At 41.7% G+C, this 20,344-nt stretch overlaps 1 protein-coding gene and 1 pseudogene across 1 annotated transcript in view; both read right to left on the minus strand.

The window, feature by feature from the left end:
• LOC111965387 (glutamine--fructose-6-phosphate aminotransferase [isomerizing] 2-like) overlaps positions 1-7,690 on the minus strand; it is a 47,629-nt gene extending 39,939 nt beyond the window's left edge. The window contains exons 1-2 of the mRNA XM_023989561.2: positions 7,577-7,690; positions 5,545-5,652 (exon numbers count right to left, since the gene is read on the minus strand). Of these exons, the coding sequence (XP_023845329.1) occupies positions 5,545-5,652; positions 7,577-7,583 (115 nt within the window). The 5' untranslated portion in view covers positions 7,584-7,690. The remainder of the gene's footprint in view (positions 1-5,544; positions 5,653-7,576) is intronic.
• A 4,225-nt stretch (positions 7,691-11,915) lies between these two features.
• Positions 11,916-20,344, minus strand: part of LOC139027842 (piggyBac transposable element-derived protein 4-like) — a 30,758-nt pseudogene continuing 22,329 nt past the window's right edge.

Raw genomic sequence — 20,344 nt, forward strand, 5'->3', positions numbered from 1 at the left:
GCGGGCTGCTGCCCATTCTGTGTGTCATTTTCGTTATCTAAACTCGCAAAACAACAAAAAACTCCCTTTTTCAGGACCCTGTCTTCAAAGATATTTTCATAAAAGTCCAAATAACTTCACAGATCTCATTGGTCAAACCCGGGTTTAAACTTTCTGGGTTCACCTCATCTCATTTATCTGAACATCTGAACCGATGCCCTGTTCCAAAATCAACCCCTACAGTGGTTCCTGCTTTAAAAGTTGCGTCATACTGCGGCACACCTTGCGGGCTGCTGCAGCATTCTGTGGCACGTTATCTAAACTCAGCAACAACAAAAAACGTCCCTTTTTCAGGACCCTGTCTTTCAAAGATATTTCATAAAAATCCAAATAACTTCACAGATCTTCATTGTAAAGGGTTTAAACACTGTTTCCCATGCTTGTTCAATGAACCATAAATAATTCATGAACATACACCTGTGGCACAGTCGTTAAGACACTAACAGCTTATAGACGGTAGGCAATTAAGGTCACAGTTCTGAAAACTTAGGACACTAAAGAGGCCTTTCTACTGACTCTGAAGAACACCAAAAGAAAGATGCCCACGGTCCCTGCTCATCTGCGTGAACATGCCTTAGTTATGCTGCAAGGAGGCATGAGGACTGCAGATGTGGCCAGGGCAATAAATTGCAATGTCTGTACTGTGAGACGCCTAAGACAGCACTACAGGGAGACGGTATGGACAGCTGATCATCCTCGCAGTGGCAGACCATGTGAAACAACACCTGCACAGGATCGGTACATCCGAACATCACAGTATGGACAGGTACAGGATGGCAACAGCAACTGCCCAAGTTACACCAGGAACGTACAATCCCTTCATCAGTGCTCAGACTGTCTGCAATAGGCTGAGAGAGGCTGGACTGAGGGCTTGTAGGCCTGTTGTAAGGCAGATCCTCACCAAACATCACCGGCAACAACGTCGCCTATGGGCACAAACCCACCGTCGCTGGACCAGACAGGACTGGCAAAAAGTGCTCTTCACTGACGAGTCACGGTTTTGTCTGACCAGGGGTGATGGTCGGATTCACGTTTATCGTCGAAGGAATGAGCGTTAAACCAAGGCCTGTACTCTGGAGCGAGGATCAATTTGGAGGTGGATGGTCCGTCATGGTCTGGGGCAGTGTGTCACAGCATCATCGGACTGAGTTTGTTGTCATTGCAGGCAATCTCAACGCTGTGCGTTACAGGGAAGACCTACTCCTCCCTCATGTGGTACCCTTCCTGCAGGCTCATCCTGACATGACCCTACAGCATGACAATGCCACCAGCCATACTGCTCGTTTTGTGTGTGATTTCCTGCAAGAAAAGAATGTCAGTGTTCTGCCATGGCCAGCGAAGAGCCCGGATCTCAATCCCATTGAGCACGTCTGGGACCTGTTGGATCGGAGGGTGAGGGCTAGGGTCATTCCCCCCAGAAATGTCTGGGAACTTGCAGGTGCCTTGGTGGAAGAGTGGGGTAACATCTCACAGCAAGAACTGGCAAATCTGGTGCAGTCCATGAGGAGGAGATGCACTGCAGTACTTAATGCAGCTGGTGGCCACACCAGATAATGACTGTTACTTTTAATTTTGGCTGCCCCCTTTGTTCMGGGACACATTATTCCATTTTTGTTAGTCACATGTCTGTTAAGTTTGCTGAAAATAAACACAGTTGAAAGTGAGAGGACGTTTCTTTTTTTGCTGAGTTTATTTGTCAGCCACTTTTTCTGTTAGTGCAAGTTATTGCTAGTTTGACCACCAGAGGGCATCTTTGAGAAGCATTTGATAGTCTTCCGTATTGGCATTAACAGAGAATCTAAACCCTTTTTGTAATAACATAGTGTATGGATTGATTTTAAGAAATTTGGCTTAATTAATTTGATTAATATTATGGTGTTTCTATTCAGAGAAAAACGAAACCCTCAGGGTTTCCGTTAGGATGGAATGGAAAATATGGCGCTGTACAACGGGAGGAAGGAGTAGGCTGTCATTGTGAAATAAGAATTTGTTCTTAACTGACTTAAAGGTTACACTAAGATCATAACATTTCAGCACACTAATTTTCTAAATCTTGTCTAACCAATACCCAAACGGAGATGCAGTGAAAATAATAATATCATTGATTTATCAAGACCAGTCCCCATGCTTGCCTCAGARTAGCGAGAAACGATGCTAAAATAGTTGTAGGCTTTTGCTTCTAACTTCAATATGCTCTTTAAATAAATAAGACCTACACCATTTTTAACAACACATTACTCAACGCTAGTGAGACTMATTTCGCCTATGGCAGGCCTACAGTATATCAAAACATATTTTTTGCAATGACGTGACTCTCCACCAATAATTACATTTAGAGGATTGGAGGACTCTAAATTTTCCGTTAGGATCTGTGAGAATATCTGAGAATATCTAAGGGGCTATATATACTTCTAAATGAATTGATAAGAATAAKAATAATAATCGCTTTGTTTAAAAAGTAACAATATTTTGGAGATTTCATTTTCATATAACCTAGAGTGAGCGAGAAAAAGCCAATTCTTGAACATGGGGTGAGACATTATCACCAATTTGTAAACAAAGCCTGTGTGTTATTTCGAATTATTTATTTCTGGTGAAACTTGCTTATATTCATGAAGATGATGAGCAATCGGCAGAGGCAATCTGTAATCTGCTGGCATCACTGCACGACATCAACATCGCTCTAATTACAGTCAGAAGACAGTTGAAGAAACGTGCGTGTTTTAATGACTCCAACATAAGTGTATGTAAACTTCCGACTTCAACTGTATACAGTTCATTCTGAAAGTATTCAGACCTCTTTAGTGTTTCCACATGTTGTGGCCTTATTCTAAAATTGATTAAATTGCTTTTTTTCCCTCTCATCAATCGACACACAATACCCCAGAATGAAAAAGCAAAAACAGATTTTTAGACATTTTTGGAAATGATTCAAAATAAAAAACTGAAATATCACAACTGTATATATACACAGACTTAGGTTGGAATCATTCAAACTCGTTTTTCAACCACTCCACAAATTTCTTGTTAACAAACTATAGTTTTTGCAAGTCAGTTAGGACATCTACTTTGTGCATGACCCAGGTCATTTTCCAACAATTGTTTACAGACAGATTATTTCACTTACAATTCACTGTATCACAATTCCATTGGGCCAGAAGTTTACATACACTAAGTTGACTGTGCCTTTAAACAGCTTGGAAAATTCCAGAAAATTATGTCTTGGCTTTAGAAGCTTCTGATAGGCTAATTGACATMATTTGTGTCAATTGGAGGTGCACCTGTGGATGTATTTCAAGGCCTACCTTCAAACTCAGTGCCTCTTTGCTTGACATCATGTGAAAATCAAAATAAATCAGCCAAGACCTCAGAAAAAAATTGTAGACCTCCACAAGTCTGGTTCATCCTTGGGAGCAATTTCCATAAGGCCTGAAGGTACCACGTTCATCTGCTACAAACAATAGTACGCAAGTATAAACACCATGGGACCATGCAGCGCGTCATCACGCTTCAGGAAGGAGACGCGTTCTGTCTCCTAGAGATTAATGTATTTCAGTGAGAAAAGTGCAAATCAATACCAGAACAACAGCAAAGGACTTGTGAAGATGCTGGAGGACACAAAATATCCATATCACAGTAAAACGAGTCCTACATCGAAATAACCTGAAAGGCCGCTCAGCAAGGAAGAAGCCACTGCTCCAAACCCGCCATAAAAAAGCCAGACTACGGTTGGCAACTGCACATGGGAACAAAGATCGTAATTTTGGAGAAATGTCCTCTGGTCTGATGAAACAAAAATAGAACTGTTTGACCATAATGACCATCAATATGTTTGGAGGAAAAAGAGGGAGGCTTGCAAGCCAAAGACCACCATCCCAACTGTGAAGCACGGGGATGGCAGCATCATGTTGTGGGGGTGCTTTGCTGCAGGAGGGACTGGTGCACTTCACAATAGATGGCATCATGAGGAGGAAATTATGTGGATATATTGAAGCAACATCTCAAGACATCGTCAGGAAGTTAAAGCTTCGTCGCAAATGGGTTTTTCCAAATGGACAATGACCCAAGCATACTTCCAAAGTTGTGGCAACTGGCTTAAGGACAACAAAGTCAAGGTATGGAGTGGCCATCACAAACCCTGAACTCAATCCTATAGAAAATGTGTGGGCAGAACTGAAAAGAGTGTGCGAGCAAGGAGGCTTACAAACCTGACTCGGTTACACCAGCTCTGTCAGGAGGAATGGGCAATTCACCCAACTTATTGTGGGAAGCTTGTGGAAGGCTACCCAAAACTTTTGACCCAAGTTAAACAATTTAAAGGCAATACTACCAAATACTAATTGAGTGTATGTAAACTTCTGACCCACTGGGAATGTGATGAAAGAAATAAAAGCTGAAAAAAATAATTCTCTCTACTATTATTCTGACATTTCACATTCTTAAAATAAAGTGGTGATCCTAACTGACCACTAGTTTACCACTCCTAACCCCAGGAGTGGTAAACACTGTTGAAGTGTATAATTGTAATACACACATGCAGACACAGCATCATTCAAAGAATGGAGTTTGATACACCTGGTATTGGATATGACTGAAAAARAACTTGCTAAATAGCAATTTTCGTAAATTAACTTTATGACAAAAGAATATGCACAATCATTTGTCTCTACATTCACTAACATATTCCTCTCAATTGTACATGTTTTTACTTAACTCGTTATAACGTTATAATTACTTAAATTGGCTTCCACCGTAATGTTTTGTCAGCTGAAGAAAGTCACCAGAGACAGGTGGCTCGTGTCAAATTCGTCATTGGAACCACGCAATATGATTGGTCATATAAAAACCTTGGGACCCAAATGCATAATGAGTGCTGTAACTCCCCCTTGCGCTGGTCCGGAGCAATGAAGCCATGACGCTGGGTACCTCTGAGACCCGCGGTGTAAGCTCGCAACTTTTAAAGGAGGAACCACTGTAGCTATAGCCGAGATCCTACTACCCAATGGATCAGATGGGTGGAAGTAATAAGGTATTARAGCTACCTTTTACCCACTGGTACGCCAGCTAGATGACATGTCCACACCCAGTTTCAAATGGACCATGTGATAACACGTGTACACCTGCTTCAACAGTACCCTGCATGTCAACATAGCAGGGCAATGCACTCATCGGCATGATAACTGACAGTAACCGGCAGCACTCAACTGTAAGTGATTAGATATCATACCTTCAGTACCACACAGGGTCTCTGTTTCAATATTCTCACTGCTTAACCGCCYTGAAGCACATAGTGAAGGAATAACTCGTTTTGGGGGTTTTACAGTGTAATGACAGTGGTTTTACTAATGTTTGTCATAACTGTGCTTGAAGCCGTATACTGCCTGTGCAGTACCAAAGTAAGACAGGATAAAACATAGTGAGATGCAGTTGCGGGAGTGGTGCTCTGTGGGCTTTAGTGTGAAAGATCTGTTGTGTGTGTGTTCAGGGTGATACCCAGGGCCTTACCTGCTGAATCGTAGCCTCTGTACTCCAACCTCTGCAGTCCCTTCACCAATGTCTCAAATATTTCCTTTCTGGTGCGAGGCACACAGTAATTGAGGTAGGCAAAGATCCCTGCAATGAGGTCAAAAAAGAGGAGGGAAAGGGGTGAGGGAGGGGGAGGGAGGGGAGAGAGAACGAGAGAAAGACTATTTACTTATTTCACCCTCTCTTTCGGTCTATCTTTACAGTCAACTTAAGCTGTTTTATGAGTACTTTCACTGAAAGACTTGGGCAGTGTGTAGTTGTAATGTAGACTATCCATCCAGTACTAGACTATGGTATAGAAAACAGTTGAAGAGGCAAGTACTGTACTGCAGTCAGTATCCCAACAGTTTTTTGTTGTTCATAATTCTCTATTCCTGTGTTTGGGAATATGATCCTCTATAATGTGKTGTGAACATGGAGGACTAGAGAAATAATGGAATCATATAATCACAGCTTTGGCAATAAAAAAGCCACTTCATGGGAGACTCATAGTGATGCAATTAATCATCAGTGTTGACGATGCATGAGTGTAGTGCTGAAAATAGATTTAGTGTGTTCGACACAATGTTTAGCATATTTAAGTTTTTGTGGCACTCAAGGTGTGGGTTGATGGTCAATAAACTTGTAATTAATTATTCTCACATCAAWTGATAGKGATTGATGCCAGTCAAARGACAMACTGATTATTCACTGTTGTATTGTATGAAGGACATTCTGTGAACACTGACTCTGTAGCAGCTGACAAAGTCACTGCCTTTTTGTTTTGATTTCCTACCAGCATCTCCCGCTGTTGTTTACAGAACATTTGGGGCTGTCTGACTGGGATATAAAGGACCTGTCTCAAGGAGCAACCTTACCGACGAGTTAATTCAATATCCATTACAGTGTAGCCTACATAGGTTTCTGATCAAAAAGCTAATGACACATAATGCTCTGGAGAGCGCCTCAAATGGTCGTGACGTCTGCAATTAAAGGTCCCAGTGTGTGCACGACGCTGGAGGGCGTTTGGATTCAGAGCAACACAGGTGGCCATTGAGAGGAGCACATTGCGCGCAGTGTTCGCCTCGACCAGGTAGGCTAACTTTAGGCCGGGGCCCGGGGGAGATCCCGGGAGGAAACGAACAGACCTAGATTTACAGTCGGAGATGCCAGGAAGAAACTGKCCGACTTACATTTACAGTTGGCTGTAAAACTTTGCTTGGATTGCTTCACTTCGGGGCAAATAGTTACTATTAAAACCCTAAAGCATTTAAATAGCATACAATCATATATTTTTTGATAATGCAAAATCATATTTAAGCAACATAAATGTGCATAGTGCATAGGCCTAGAGTCCAACGACTCGGATGAGAGTACATATCTTTAAGCATAGCCTAAGTTTCGTTAAATTGAATATTTGAGAATGACGTTACAGGGCTGATGGTATCCTATTGATGTAGCCTATCATCATAATCTGATCATAGTACAATGTTGCCCGACCTGTCATAGCCTACAATGTTGCCAGACCTGTCATTAAAACCACAAGGAGCTACATTGACACGTAGCAGCTCAGAACATGCCATGAGACTGGCATGTTAATTGTCTAAAGCGGAAGGTTTGTCGTCCAACCAAGATATGGACCGTTGCAGAACACTGATAACCTATTTTGTTATTAATAGAAGTAATACAAGTTATATTTATATATAATCTAGGTTTATATTTTAGTAACTGGCCTAAGCTGACATGTAAATTGCCTACAAGGATGGCACCTCATTGATACAGTGTCAGAGACACACACACACAAAAACTGATTGATACAGTGTCAGAGACACACACACACAAAAACTGTTTGCCTTGGTACGGCTCCCAACGGACTGGTTTTAAATTACAATAACAACATAGCTAATACTATTGTACTATTCCAATAGTCTCTACTAGACGAGCCTACTGTAGGCTATTGCTTGTTATGCGTAATGCGTAATTTGTCTCCCGATTACCTAGAATAGATGTAATTTAGGTTATCCGTTCTTACCACACATGGTTCTGATTGTCTTGTCCTAACTGGATAGTGTTCAGGGCGACGGTCGGTACCTGGTTGTTTTCCCTGGTACTATACTATGTAGCCTAGTTCAGTGTAAAATCCAAATGAGACTGTGTAAAACCTCTCACTCCAACGACATATTTAAAGGCAGTTTCCGCGAKCGGCGGCCCCACCCCCGTCTCCAAGGCAACTAAAGAAACCACCCCTTCACTGTCTTTAACCTACACCAACTTTATAGCCTATTGTTGATGTGAAGCTACTTCCTTGAACTCTAGTTTTACTGTTAACCTGTCCTTACATATTCCAGAGACTTCCATCACCATAATTAGGACATTAATGTGCATTGTATGGAACTAATAATAATTATCAAAGGCATGTTTCCAGGAAGCATATTTTCCATCATCAGTGATGGTTATGAAGAATCAGGAAATGTAACTTGTGATGAACTGTGATGAACTGACTTTTATATGGAAAGTCTTTAAACATCCTTATCACCCTCATCTTCATCAGCAACATTATCATTATTCAATGTCCTTGCATATAGACTGGTTTAGCTCAACTGCCTGTTTTACTTGGCAACCCTAGCAGTCTGGATGACCACCTGGGAGTCAAACCTGGGTTGTCAATACACCTCAAGACCATGTTAGTCCATGGAGCTAAAGGCTCGGGTCTCAGGTCAGATCACTCACCATGCAAGCATAGTTTACTGAACCACTTGTACACAGAGATACAGATAGCATGAGCAACTAGCCCAAGCATGCCAATCTGCCTAGCCAATGGAGTCTATATGTAACACGTAGGATATGAACCCGAGTCTCCCACTGGAGAAACCAACATCTTAGACCATTAGACCAAGAGGAAATGTTATGTTGGGTGAGGGCAGACACCAATCTTGAAGTTTGCAGACTAGGCTACCTCATCACATGAACATTAGCGACTCGTGTTTGTAGTAGAGTTCAGTCCGTATCAATGGGGCACTGAAATCATCCAAGTACTGTAAATTACTGTCAATGGGGCACTGATGTCGTCCATTTCCTGTAAGTTTACAATCTTGACATGGCCAGCATATAACTTTGTAGAGTTTGCCTAGGCAAGACCCACCTTAATTCTATGATAGTGGATCACCAAACAGTTGATGCTCACAAAACCATTGATGGTCACCAAATGGTCGATTGTGATCGACTGGTTGATCTCCAAGGTTGTGTCTACACTTGACACCTACCTGTGACTTCTGCTATCAAAATATGAAGATTGCATTGAAACKCACAAAAGTCGCTTTGTGGTCTAATTGTGTTCAGATCTGGCAGACCACTTCAGGCTGTGGTCAGGGATGCATTGTGTGCGGATTCTTCCTCAGTCTGGACGCAATCAGGCTACCGAAAGCGCATACAGTGGGCGACGTCATCAACACTCCTCCCACAAGTCTCCAGAAAACGTGTGTTTTTTGGGACTGAAAGGCACCTTTTCATTATAATGTTGGAGGAAGTGTTTACTGGCCTCAAAATGCTAGCCCGCTAGCAATATTTAGGAGAAGAATAAGTTGTTTGGTTGGAGTTCTGCTAACCCATTTGCAATTCCTCTAGCGTTGCTTGCTAGCTTGCTGGCTAGCTACAGAGGTTAGCTGGCTAGTTAGCTACAGTAGTTAGCTACTGCCATCAGTTGTTGTTGTGTTATTATCATATTTTGCCTATTACATCGTTTGTGGAATGCATACTGGCATTTGAATATAGTGTGGGAAATGGGAWTCCGGGAAACACTGTGGACATGGTAGACACATTTAAATGTAGGTGTAGATGGATGGTGCRCTCTGAATTCCATGATTACAACTCTATGATCAGAATACTAAAGCTGCATGAACTCTCAAGAATAGACACAGCCTCAGATCCCCGTGTCTGACTGCAGCTTCCTTGAGCGCACAGCAAAGTAAGACGATACTGTAATTTCAAAACATCTAAAACCATGACTAAAGAGAGRCTGTCAACGAATACAGCAAAGAGCTGCTGTTTTTACGAGTGAGTTCATATTTAAGTTTTATTCATTACTGTCAACACCTTTTTATTCAACACTTTTATAAGCCATGAAATGCACTTCTCCACTCACACTGCAACCAGCACTGGTCATAGGAGTAACAACATGAATTTTGCATGGGGCAGAAATAATGCAGTCTGACTTGAGTTTTGCCATCAGCTTGAAGACGGAGGCCTTTTTTTGGCAGTGGCATGTATTCATGGATTCCCCAAAAAATTGACCAAGAAAGAAAAGATACAAAATAATTTATCTTTTGTCTCTATGTGTTTCATAAATTTCCAAGAGGCTGAATGTATCTCACCGGAGAAAGCATCTGAGCGAACGAACAGCCCCCTCTGTCTCAGCATGTGTAGTGTATCTATCTGATGGTCAGAAAGAGTATGACATTGTTGTCGCCTGTAGCAGTGAATGCAAGGGAAGCCAGCGAGCATTTGGCCTCCCTTGATCATAAAAAAAAAAAAATGCCAATTAGCATTGTGCTAAACTGAGTGAGCTCAGTCCTGACGCACCCCAAAAAAGGGTCAAGGGAAGACAGTTTGGATTTGGCTTCCGAACAATCACATCACAAACGTCATTATTGACAACAAAAAAACTTGAATTGTTGCATCTCGTTGTTGTTGTSCTCCGGTGGCTAGATAGCTAGCTAAAATCAGCCCTGTCCTAAATTAGCCATGGATGGAGATAGGGATTAGGACTTGTAGTTTTACTTAATTCTCAGTACTGGCCAATGATTATAATGGATCTAACCATAAATTCATACATTGTGCCCCTGGCCTGAGAGGATGGAAGTTAAACATGTACCTATAAGTAGTATGCTAATGTTAACTAGCTGGCCTGGCGCATCGTTGCCCATGAAAGGTAGTTAGGCTAGCGAGAAAGCATTTTACCAGGTAGCATAGGACAACAAAACACACACACACACACACACACACACACACACACACACACACACACACACACACACACACACACACACACACACACACACACACACACAAATCAGTACCATGGACAGCCACATCATATTTAGTTTACGTTGATTGGACTAAATTGTTTTTGGTATCTTTTAGTTGTCACTGTACTAGACTAAGCATAGGTGATTAGATGATGTTGAAACGTTGAAGTTGAAATGTTGCTGGGTTAGTGGAGGCAGCTGTTGCTCTCTGGTTATGTGATGATACTAAGGTGTGGTTAAATGTATTTCTGCTACTCTGTCTTCTTAATGTCTCTGCCTTCGGTCTATATATCACGGTTTCAAGGGATATGAACTAAAAGGTTATAGAGCAAACAACGTAATTATCACAACACATAGGTTGTAATATATATTTTTGGTCAGTCTTGGCAGAGGGGGGATAGYTGAGAGATGGTACTATGGTGAGAGGCATACCCTCTGATTCTCTCCCTCCACTGAGACTGATCATCAGATTGCAAGCATAATCAGTCCAGTAAAATAAAGAAAGCACATTATTTGAATTTATGCTCACTCAGCTGTGCCTCACAAGTAATACAACAAATGATGATCTATTACCAGTGTGATCATATACCTTAAGTTTTTAAATATAATTTTAAAATGGCCTGAGAAGAATAACATTGGCAGGTCAATTCAAGCATAGCCAATATGCAGTGATAATGTTTTGGGCGTATAGCCTACTACAAACATCATTGCTACATGTTTTTAATAGGTTAATGTTGCATAGGCTTACGTCTTTTAAGTCATGTTTATAAAAAACTCTGAGTGGTAGATCTCTGCCTTCAATTTGACTCAGAAAGTGATCTCGACTCAGAAAAGTTTGAGGACCGCTGATTTAGAGAGACAAAGAGAGACAGAGAAAGTGGGCAGAGAGTGTAAGAATGAGAGAGACTGTAACAAAAGGTCCTTCCTGTCAGCCAATAAGTGTGCCCAAATGGGCATTTGGACTCTGGTCCCTCCCACTCCAGTTTAGAGGGGTTATCGTTGTTGGAAGATGAAGACGCAAGTTGGCAGACGGCATGGTGTAGGATTGTTTAGGGACAAAGTTGTGGGATAGGGTGGTGGATTTTGGGGATAGTGTTTAAGGTGCAGGGTTATAGATGGTTGTGCAATCTAAAAAATGACCTTCTCATTTTCACTTTTTTTTGTGACAAATTTGCAATTGACCTTGCGAAAGGCAGCAATACGCAGCACAGCGTCTAGTCTGCCGGAAATTCACACAAACATTTTATGCATATCAATGTGCAGKTCCATTGTTCCTATGTTATGATTCCACTTCCAAATGAGGTTCTAGTTCTTGTTGTACMTCCAGCAGAGGCCTCAGCCCGTCCTTTACTGCTGGGGATCTCCCCTCACCATCTGCTTCATGTTAGGCCTGGAGKCTGGGGGCTGGAGGACCAGACCTGATGGACTCTGCTTCTCAGTGGGAGAGCCTCTCAACTGCAACCCTCCTCTAAAGACAGACCACAGAATCAGAGGTCCATGGCAGRGCTCTAAAGTAATCCTATGACTCTGGAGGTTGTGTGTTCAATTCCATTCGTGGACACAGTTTTTTTATTTTTGGTTKTAACACTATCCCAAACTTTAACCATTTGGACTGAGTGCCTAARCGTAAACCTTAACCCTTACCTKAACTATTCGGAATGAGTGCCTAAACTTAACCCWTAACTTTGAAATGTGATGTTTGGAGAAATGGGACGATACAGAGCAGCAGGRGCAAMAAAATCACTTMGAAATTTGACATTTGGAGCAACTTMGAAATGTTACCTTTGGAGAACKTGGATGAACGTCTAATTCTGCATTGAGACTGTGAGAGCTTGTTACCTCATCATCCTATCACATTCACCACAAAGATCAAAGGTTTCCTAATCGCTATGGTGATATGAAATAATGGGTGTCCGTTGTGCACTCACCCATATCAATGAGACTGGGAGGGTTCGCTTAAACATTCTTCTTCATCTTAATTTTGAAGCCTTTTGTCGAGAACATATTTAGCTTTTCTATTAAGGATGGTGTGTGTCTGTGTGTGTGTGTTTGTTTGTTTGTTTGTTTGTTTGTGTGTGCATGGATGAGCCATTAACTTGAACTCTGAACCTATTTTGTAGTTCCTCAAACATTGATAACTCTATGTTAGCATTGTAAATATGGATGAACAAATTATTAATCAGGATGAGATTGTCAGTTATAATCAAAACTCAACTCGCCTCGACAAAGTAGGTTTGTCTTTCTGACCATAATTTGTTCCTCACTCTTCCATCGTTCTTTTCCTCTCATCCTCTTCTAACTCTCTCTCTCTCTTATCTCATAGGTCCCATAGATAGTGACATATCTTAACTCCACTTCTACAGCTCTACACTTCAATAGCTCCAGGTCCATTGTGCCTATGTTATGATTCCACTTCCAAATGAGGTTCTAGTTCTTGTTGTACCTCCAGCAGAGGCCTCAGCCCGTCCTTTACTGCTGGAGATCTCCCCTCACCATCTGCTTCGTGTTAGGCCTAGAGGCTGGGGGCTGGAGGACCTGGCCTGGTGGACTCTGCTTCTCAGTGGGAGAGCTACTCAACTGCACTCCTCCCCTAAAGACAGACCACATAATYAGAGGTCCAGGCAGGGCAGTCTGACCAAGGCTCTAAAGTGTGACAATTTTGGTCACATATGCTCCTAGATATTTTGCTGTGGGACCTGATATTTTATTTTGGGAGCACCRGTGTGACCAGGGAAAGAAATAATTGTATTGATAGGCTTCASTGTGCAGTTGTTTCCGAATGACCTTGTGAAAAAAGTGAGCGCAGATTCGTTCAATCCAAAGCCTACATGTAAAGAATATTAGTGAATGCATCAGCGATTTGTATTTCTTTCAACTTTCTGAAGACGTAACTGCATGGTAATTCATGAGTCTACCACTTTGTGTAGCCAGTTAGCGATGCGTAACAGTCATTTTTAAAGACTTTCCATAAAACCAGGGCCGGCTCCAGGCATAAGTGACAAAATCAGTAGCTTAGGGCCCTCGGCCGCTAGAGGGCCCCTGACATCCCCAGGAACTCAGTCGGGTTCGCAAACTTATTGTTGAGACTTAGAAAAGTAGAATACACAAAACAAAAAAAACATTGCGTCATGTGTAATGGAAACGGCAGCTACAGTGCCTTGGAAAAGTATTCACCCACCTTGGCGTTTTTCCTATTTTGTTGCATTACAACCTGTAATTAAAATAGATTTTTATTTGGATTTCATGTATTGGACATACACAAAATAGTCCAAATTGGTGAAGTGAAATGAAAAAAATAACTTGTTAAAAAAAAGAAGGAAAAAAACGGAAAAGCGGTGCGTGCATATGTATTCACCCCCTTTGCTATGAAGACCCTAAATAAGATCTGGTGCAACCAATTACCTTCAGAAGTTACATAATGAGTTTAAAAAAGTCTACCTGTGTGCAATCTAAGTGTCACATGATCTGTCACATGATCTCAGTATATATACACCTGTTCTGAAAGGCCCCAGAGTCTGCAACACCACTAAGCAATGGGCACCACCAAGCAAGCGGCACTATAAARACGAAGGATCACTCCAAACAGGTCAGGGACAAAGTTGTAGAGAAGTACAGATCAGATTTGGGTTATAAAATTTTTTATCAGAAACTTTGAACATCCCACGGAGCACCATTAAATCCATTATTGAAAAATGGAAAGAATACGGCACCACAACAAACCTGCCAAGAGAGGGCCGCCCACCAAAACTCACAGACCAGGAAAGGAGGGCATTAATCAGAGAGGCAACACAGAGACCAAAGATAACCCTGAAGGAGATGCAAAGCTCCACAGCGGAGATTGGAGTATCTGTCCATAGGACCACTTTAAGCCGTACACTCCACAGAGCTGGACTTTACAGAAGAGTGTCCAGAAAAGTTAAGCAAACATGTTTGGTGTTCGCCAAAAGGCATGTGGGAGACTCCCCAAACATATGGAAGAATGTACTCTGGTCAGATGAGACTAAAGCTGTGCTTTTTGGCCATAAAGGAAAAACCCTATGTCTGGCGCAAACCCAACACCTCTCATCACCCCGAGAACACCATCCCTACAGTGAAGCATGGTGGAGGCAGCATCATGCTGTGGGGATGTTTTTAATCGGCAGGGACTGGGAAACTGGTCAGAATTGAAGGAACRATGGATGGCGCCAAATACAGGGAMATTTTTKAGGGAAACCTGTTTCAGTCTTCCAGAGATTTGAGACTGGGACGGAGGTTCACCTTCCAGCAGGACAATGACCCTAAGTATACTGCTAAAGCAACACTTGAGTGGTTTAAGGGGAATCATTTAAATGTATTAGAATGGCCTAGTCAAAGCCCACACCTCAATCCAATTGAGAATCTGTGGTATGACTTAAAGATTGCTGTATATCAGCGGAAACAATCCAACTTGAAGAAGCTGGAGCAGTTTTGCCTTGAAGAATGGGCAAAAATCSCAGTGGCTAGATGTGCCAAGCTTATAGAGACATACCTCAAGAGACTTGCAGCTGTAATTRCTGCAAAAGGTGTCTCTACAAAGTTTTGACTTTGGGGGGGTGAATAGTTATGCACGCTCAAGTTTTCCGTTTTTTTGTCTTATTTCTTGTTCGTTTCACAAAAATAAATTGTGTAAATTAAATGATACAAGCCCCCCAAAAATTCATTTTAATTCCATGTTTTAAGGCAACAAAATAGGAAAAATTCCAAGGGGGGTGAATACTTTCGCAAGCCACTGAATAGGATACATTTTCTAAAGATTGACAATGTTTTTATCCGTTCGACATTGGTGGATTTTTCTTTTGTCGAACTTTATTGTGACAAATGAGAATGGAAACACTGTTTTTTACAATAAATAATGATTGCTGAATAATTTACGCAGGGCACGAGATGTCATCACATAACTATAAAGCACCACTCCACATTTAATTCTAAATTCCTTCTGCTTACTAAATATATTTTTCAACTATGAAAGTGTTTCATAGAGATCCTGGTTCTAGTCCAGTCTCTGTCGCAGCCGGCTGCGACCGGGAGACCCATGGGGCGGCGCTCAATTGGCCCAGCGTCGTCCTGGTTAGGGGAGAGTTTAGCCGGCAGAGATGTTCTTGTCCCATCGTGCACTAGCGACTCCTGTGGCAGGCCGGGCACAATGCATGCTGACACGGTCGCCAGGCGTACGGTGTTTTCTCCAACACATTGGTGCGGCTGGCTTCCAGGTTAAGCGAGCAGTGTGTCAAGAAGCAGTGCGGMTTGGCTGGGTTGTGTTTCGGAGGACGCACGGCTCTCGACCTTCGCCTCTCCCGAGTCCRTACGGGATTTGCAGCGATCGGACAAGGCTGTAACTACCAATTGGGTACCACGAATTGGGGAGAAAAAGGGGTAAAAAATAATAAAAATRAAAATAATGTTTAATTGCAGTACAAGGATTGTCTTGAATTTCAAGAATGCCTGATTTGCTTCGCTTTGCTTTTCTGGTTGGCTTGATGCAAATTTCACCATCCAATTATTTCAGATCTACAGGAGTGCAAGTCTCACCATGGCATGGACCGTGGCCATACGTTGGCACATGATAATGATTAGAATGTAGGCAAAATCTGTCAATTCTTGCATTCTATCCATGCTGGCTTTTGCGGGCTACCTGAAACATGAAACAGATAGGTGGAAGGGTATAATTAGCCTGGATGATGCGCAACCCACATGACTACACAGCAAGCTGTGACTCACTGGTCTGGAAACTCCAGCTTGTAAATTCTGAGCGACTTTGAGCGACTTTTTGATTCGTTGTTATATGCATGCTATTTGCATGCGCAACGCCCCMCTCGCTTCCTCATCAAACCAAGCTAAAGTTAGGTTAGCTGCCTAAAACTGTGGGGAGAAAAACTCTGAAAAGGAGATAAAGCAACAACACTGCCACATAGTAACGACCAACTTAGGGATAAAATTWAAATAGTAGCAACTTGAAGCTTTTCAAGCCTTTGTGTGAGGGTATTGGCGGTCTTGCCAATGGGCTTTGGAGAAAAACCTAATATACCTGTTAGCTAGCTAGTTCTAAGAAGCTAGGAAAACAGCCTCAAATTCTGACAGTCGTGTCCCCGCTAAAGGCTGTGGTGGACGGACGACCAAATCCACAAGGCAACAGCCCTGGGTCTCAGAGCGATGGTTGTGGAGGAAGACAAGAACACTATATGGGCGGGTGCATGCAACCTTGTCTTCGGAAGTCCGGAGAGCTGGTTTGGGWAGACCATGAGAGATGTGTTGGCCTCAGTCCTATACAGCTCCAAAATTGTCAGAATTGTTGTTGATTAAGTCCACATGACCTACAAATGGTACAGTATGTACAATGACTTACAACTGTACTTAGATGGTATAGAATGGCACTGAGATGGATACATGTAATGTCGGAATGGAAATGATACTGATGAAACACCAGTGAATGATTGATTGAAAGTTTTGTATTTGTACMAWCGTAATGAGTAAGAAGTGTTTGTTTGCCTGAAATGTTTGCATGATAGGCCTTTTAGCCATGGAATAGTCTAATTAAAGTGATTGAAATRCAGCATAATGAATGAGGTACTACAGAAAGTACTTTTATTGGATTAAACTGTATGAACCCCCCACATAACATTTTCTTATGTAAGAACTACTAGCGATGAGGAGAAACTGAAATGTTTTTCTGTCCATTGCGTATTTCCGTTTATGGAATATTTCGATAAAGCCTGGAATAAAATAAAATATACCTATAATTAAATATAATTAAATTATACAAATATTTAGCTTCTATATAGCAAATGGCACGTATGTATATAGATTGTGTGTAGGCCTGTCTCCTTCTTGAATCTTCTCTTTGTGCCAGACTGGGTTCAAATGCCTTCTGTTACATATTTCTGTATTTATTTGTCTGTACATGTATGTACAGTTGTGGCCAAAAGTTTTGAGAATGACACAAATATTAATTTTCACAAATCTGCTTGCTCAATTTGTATGATGGCAATTTGCATATACTCCAGAATGTTATGAAGAGTGATCAGATGAATTGCAATTAATTGCAAAGTCCCTCTTTGCCATGCAAAGGAACTGAATCCCCCTAAAACATTTCCACTGCATTTCAGCCCTGCCACAAAAGGACCAGCTGACATCATGTCAGTGATTCTCTCGTTAACACAGGTGTGAGTGTTGACGAGGACAATCCTGGAGATCACTCTGTCATGCTGATTGAGTTCAAATAACAGACTGGAAGCTTCAAAAGAAAGGTGGTGCTTGGAATCATGTTTCTTCCTCTGTCAATCATGGTTACCTGCAAGAAATAATGTGCCGTCATCATTGCTTTGCACAAAAAGGCTTCACAGGCAAGGATATTGCTGCCAGTAAGATTGCATCTAAATCAACCATTTAACGATCATCAAGAACTTCAAGGAGAGCGGTTCAATTGTTGTGAAGAAAGACTTCAGGGCGCCCAAGAAAGTCCAGCAAGCGCCAGGACCGCCGCCTAAGTTGATTCATTCTTTCGATCGGGCACCACCAGTACAGAGCTTGCTCAGGAATGGCAGCAGGCAGGTGTGAGTGCATCTGCACGCACAGTGAGGCGAAGACTTTTGGAGGATGGCCTGGTGTCAAGAAGGCAGCAAAGAAGCCACTTCTCTCCAGGAAAAACATCAGGGACAGACTGATATTCTGCAAAAGGTACAGGGATTGGAATGCTGAGGACTGTGGTAAAGTCATTTTCTCTGATGAATCCCTTTCCGATTGTTTGGGCCATCCGGAAAAAAGCTTGTCTGGAGAAGACAAGGTCAGCGCTTCCATGTGTCATGCCAACAGTAAAGCATCCTGAGACCATTCATGTGTGGGGTTGCTTCTCAGCCAAGGGAGTGGGCTCACTCACAATTTTGCCTAAGAACACAGCCATGAATAAAGAATGGTACCAACACATCCTCCGAGAGCAACTTTCTTCCAACCATCCAGGAACAGTTTGGTGACGGGCAATGCCTTTTCCAGCATAATGGAGCACCTTGCCATGAGGCAAAGTGATAACTAAGTGGCTCGGGGAACAAAACATCGATATTTTGGGTCCATGGCCAGGAAACTCCCCAGATCTTAATCCCATTGAGAACGTTGGTCAATCCTCAAGTGGCGGGTGGACAAAAAAACCCACAAATTCTGACAAACTCCAAGCATTGATTATGCAAGAGTCAGGATGTGGCCCAGAAGTTAATTGACAGCCAGCTAGGGCGGATTGCAGAGGTCTTGAAAAAGAAGGGTCAACACTGCAAATATTGACTCTTTGCATCAACTTCATGTAATAGTCAATAAAAGCCTTTGACACTTATGAAATGCTTGTAATTATACTTCAGTATTCCATAGTAACATCTGACAAAAATATCTAAAGACACTGAAGCAGCAGACTTTGTGTAAATTAATATTTGTGTCATTCTCAAAACGTTTGGCCACGACTGTATGTATGTATATTTTTTACTGCTCTAGGGATATAATTATTGTGGATAACCTTATTTACTATTATGTATAGATTTTTTATTTTGTTGTTGGTTTTGTATATATTTTTCACTCTTTATGCAATGTGCACTGCAGAGAACACCGGAAGAAGAATTATCACTGAATTATCACAGTGAATTATTGTTTGTTTGTTTGTTTATGTGTCAATTAATCACATAAGGGACGGGTTGCCAACTTGCGATTTGACACGAACATATAATGTAATTCATTCATTCATTAGCATAGTAATCAAATGTGCTTCAATGTCTTTATATTGTTACCAATTATACATTTATTCTGAATGAGGGTGTGAATTGAGAATCTATAGCCTACTTTTTTTCACAGTCAGCACTCAACAACAGTATCTATCTGTAGGGGTCAGAGCTCAAAATGAAAACCTGCCTTTCGGGAGAGTTTCAGAAAGCAACATTTATTGCCTATTTATTGCCTACCTCCYCATGCCTTTTGCACACACTGTATATAGACTTTSTTTTTTCTACTGTGTCATTGACTTGTTTAGTGTGTTATTGGCTTGTTTATTGTTTACTCCATGTGTAACTCTGTGTTGTTGTCTGTGTCACACTGCTTTGCTTTATCTTGGCCAGGTCGCAGTTGCAAATGAGAACTTTTTTTTTTAAAGCTTGGAGAACTGCGTTCTTTGGTGAAAGAAGATGAGATAACTATATATGAGCATATGATGTTCAAAAGTAGTATCAGACAACATTATTTGAGTGACAGAGAGAGTTAAACACGAGGAGCCATACCCGGAAGGCATCACTTACACTATAGATTATAGCCCATGTCGACTGCATCCTTTACCAGGGGCCATCGCCATTTTGTATCATTTCTCAATGCCAACAAATTATACTGTTGATAAAGGATACCTTCTTAGTGCCAGAGAGAGAGAGAGAGGGAGACGAAAAGAAGATGAAGAAGGTAGTACCTGCAAGAGGGTATTGTGGATGAAAACAGACAAAGGAAAAGCTCAGAGAACCAAGCCAGCGGTCCGCCACTGACATACGAGGTGTGCCTCAAATAACCTGCCTGGCTAGGCTACCTAGACATTTTCATTCTAAATTATTGACTGAAATTAACCTATCAAAAAATTGATGACATACACTGTGTGAATAACTTTTGAATTACAGGTGCATACTAGACAATGCACCCTGCATAAAGCAAGCTCAGCCCTATTTGTTCTTTTGTCCAATTGCAGTTGTTCAAATCAAATTGTATTTGTCACATGCGCCGAATACAACAAGTGTAGACCGTACAGTGAA

Source organism: Salvelinus sp. IW2-2015, linkage group LG6.1 (genome assembly GCF_002910315.2).
Source record: "Salvelinus sp. IW2-2015 linkage group LG6.1, ASM291031v2, whole genome shotgun sequence".
Lineage (NCBI taxonomy): Eukaryota > Metazoa > Chordata > Actinopteri > Salmoniformes > Salmonidae > Salvelinus > Salvelinus sp. IW2-2015.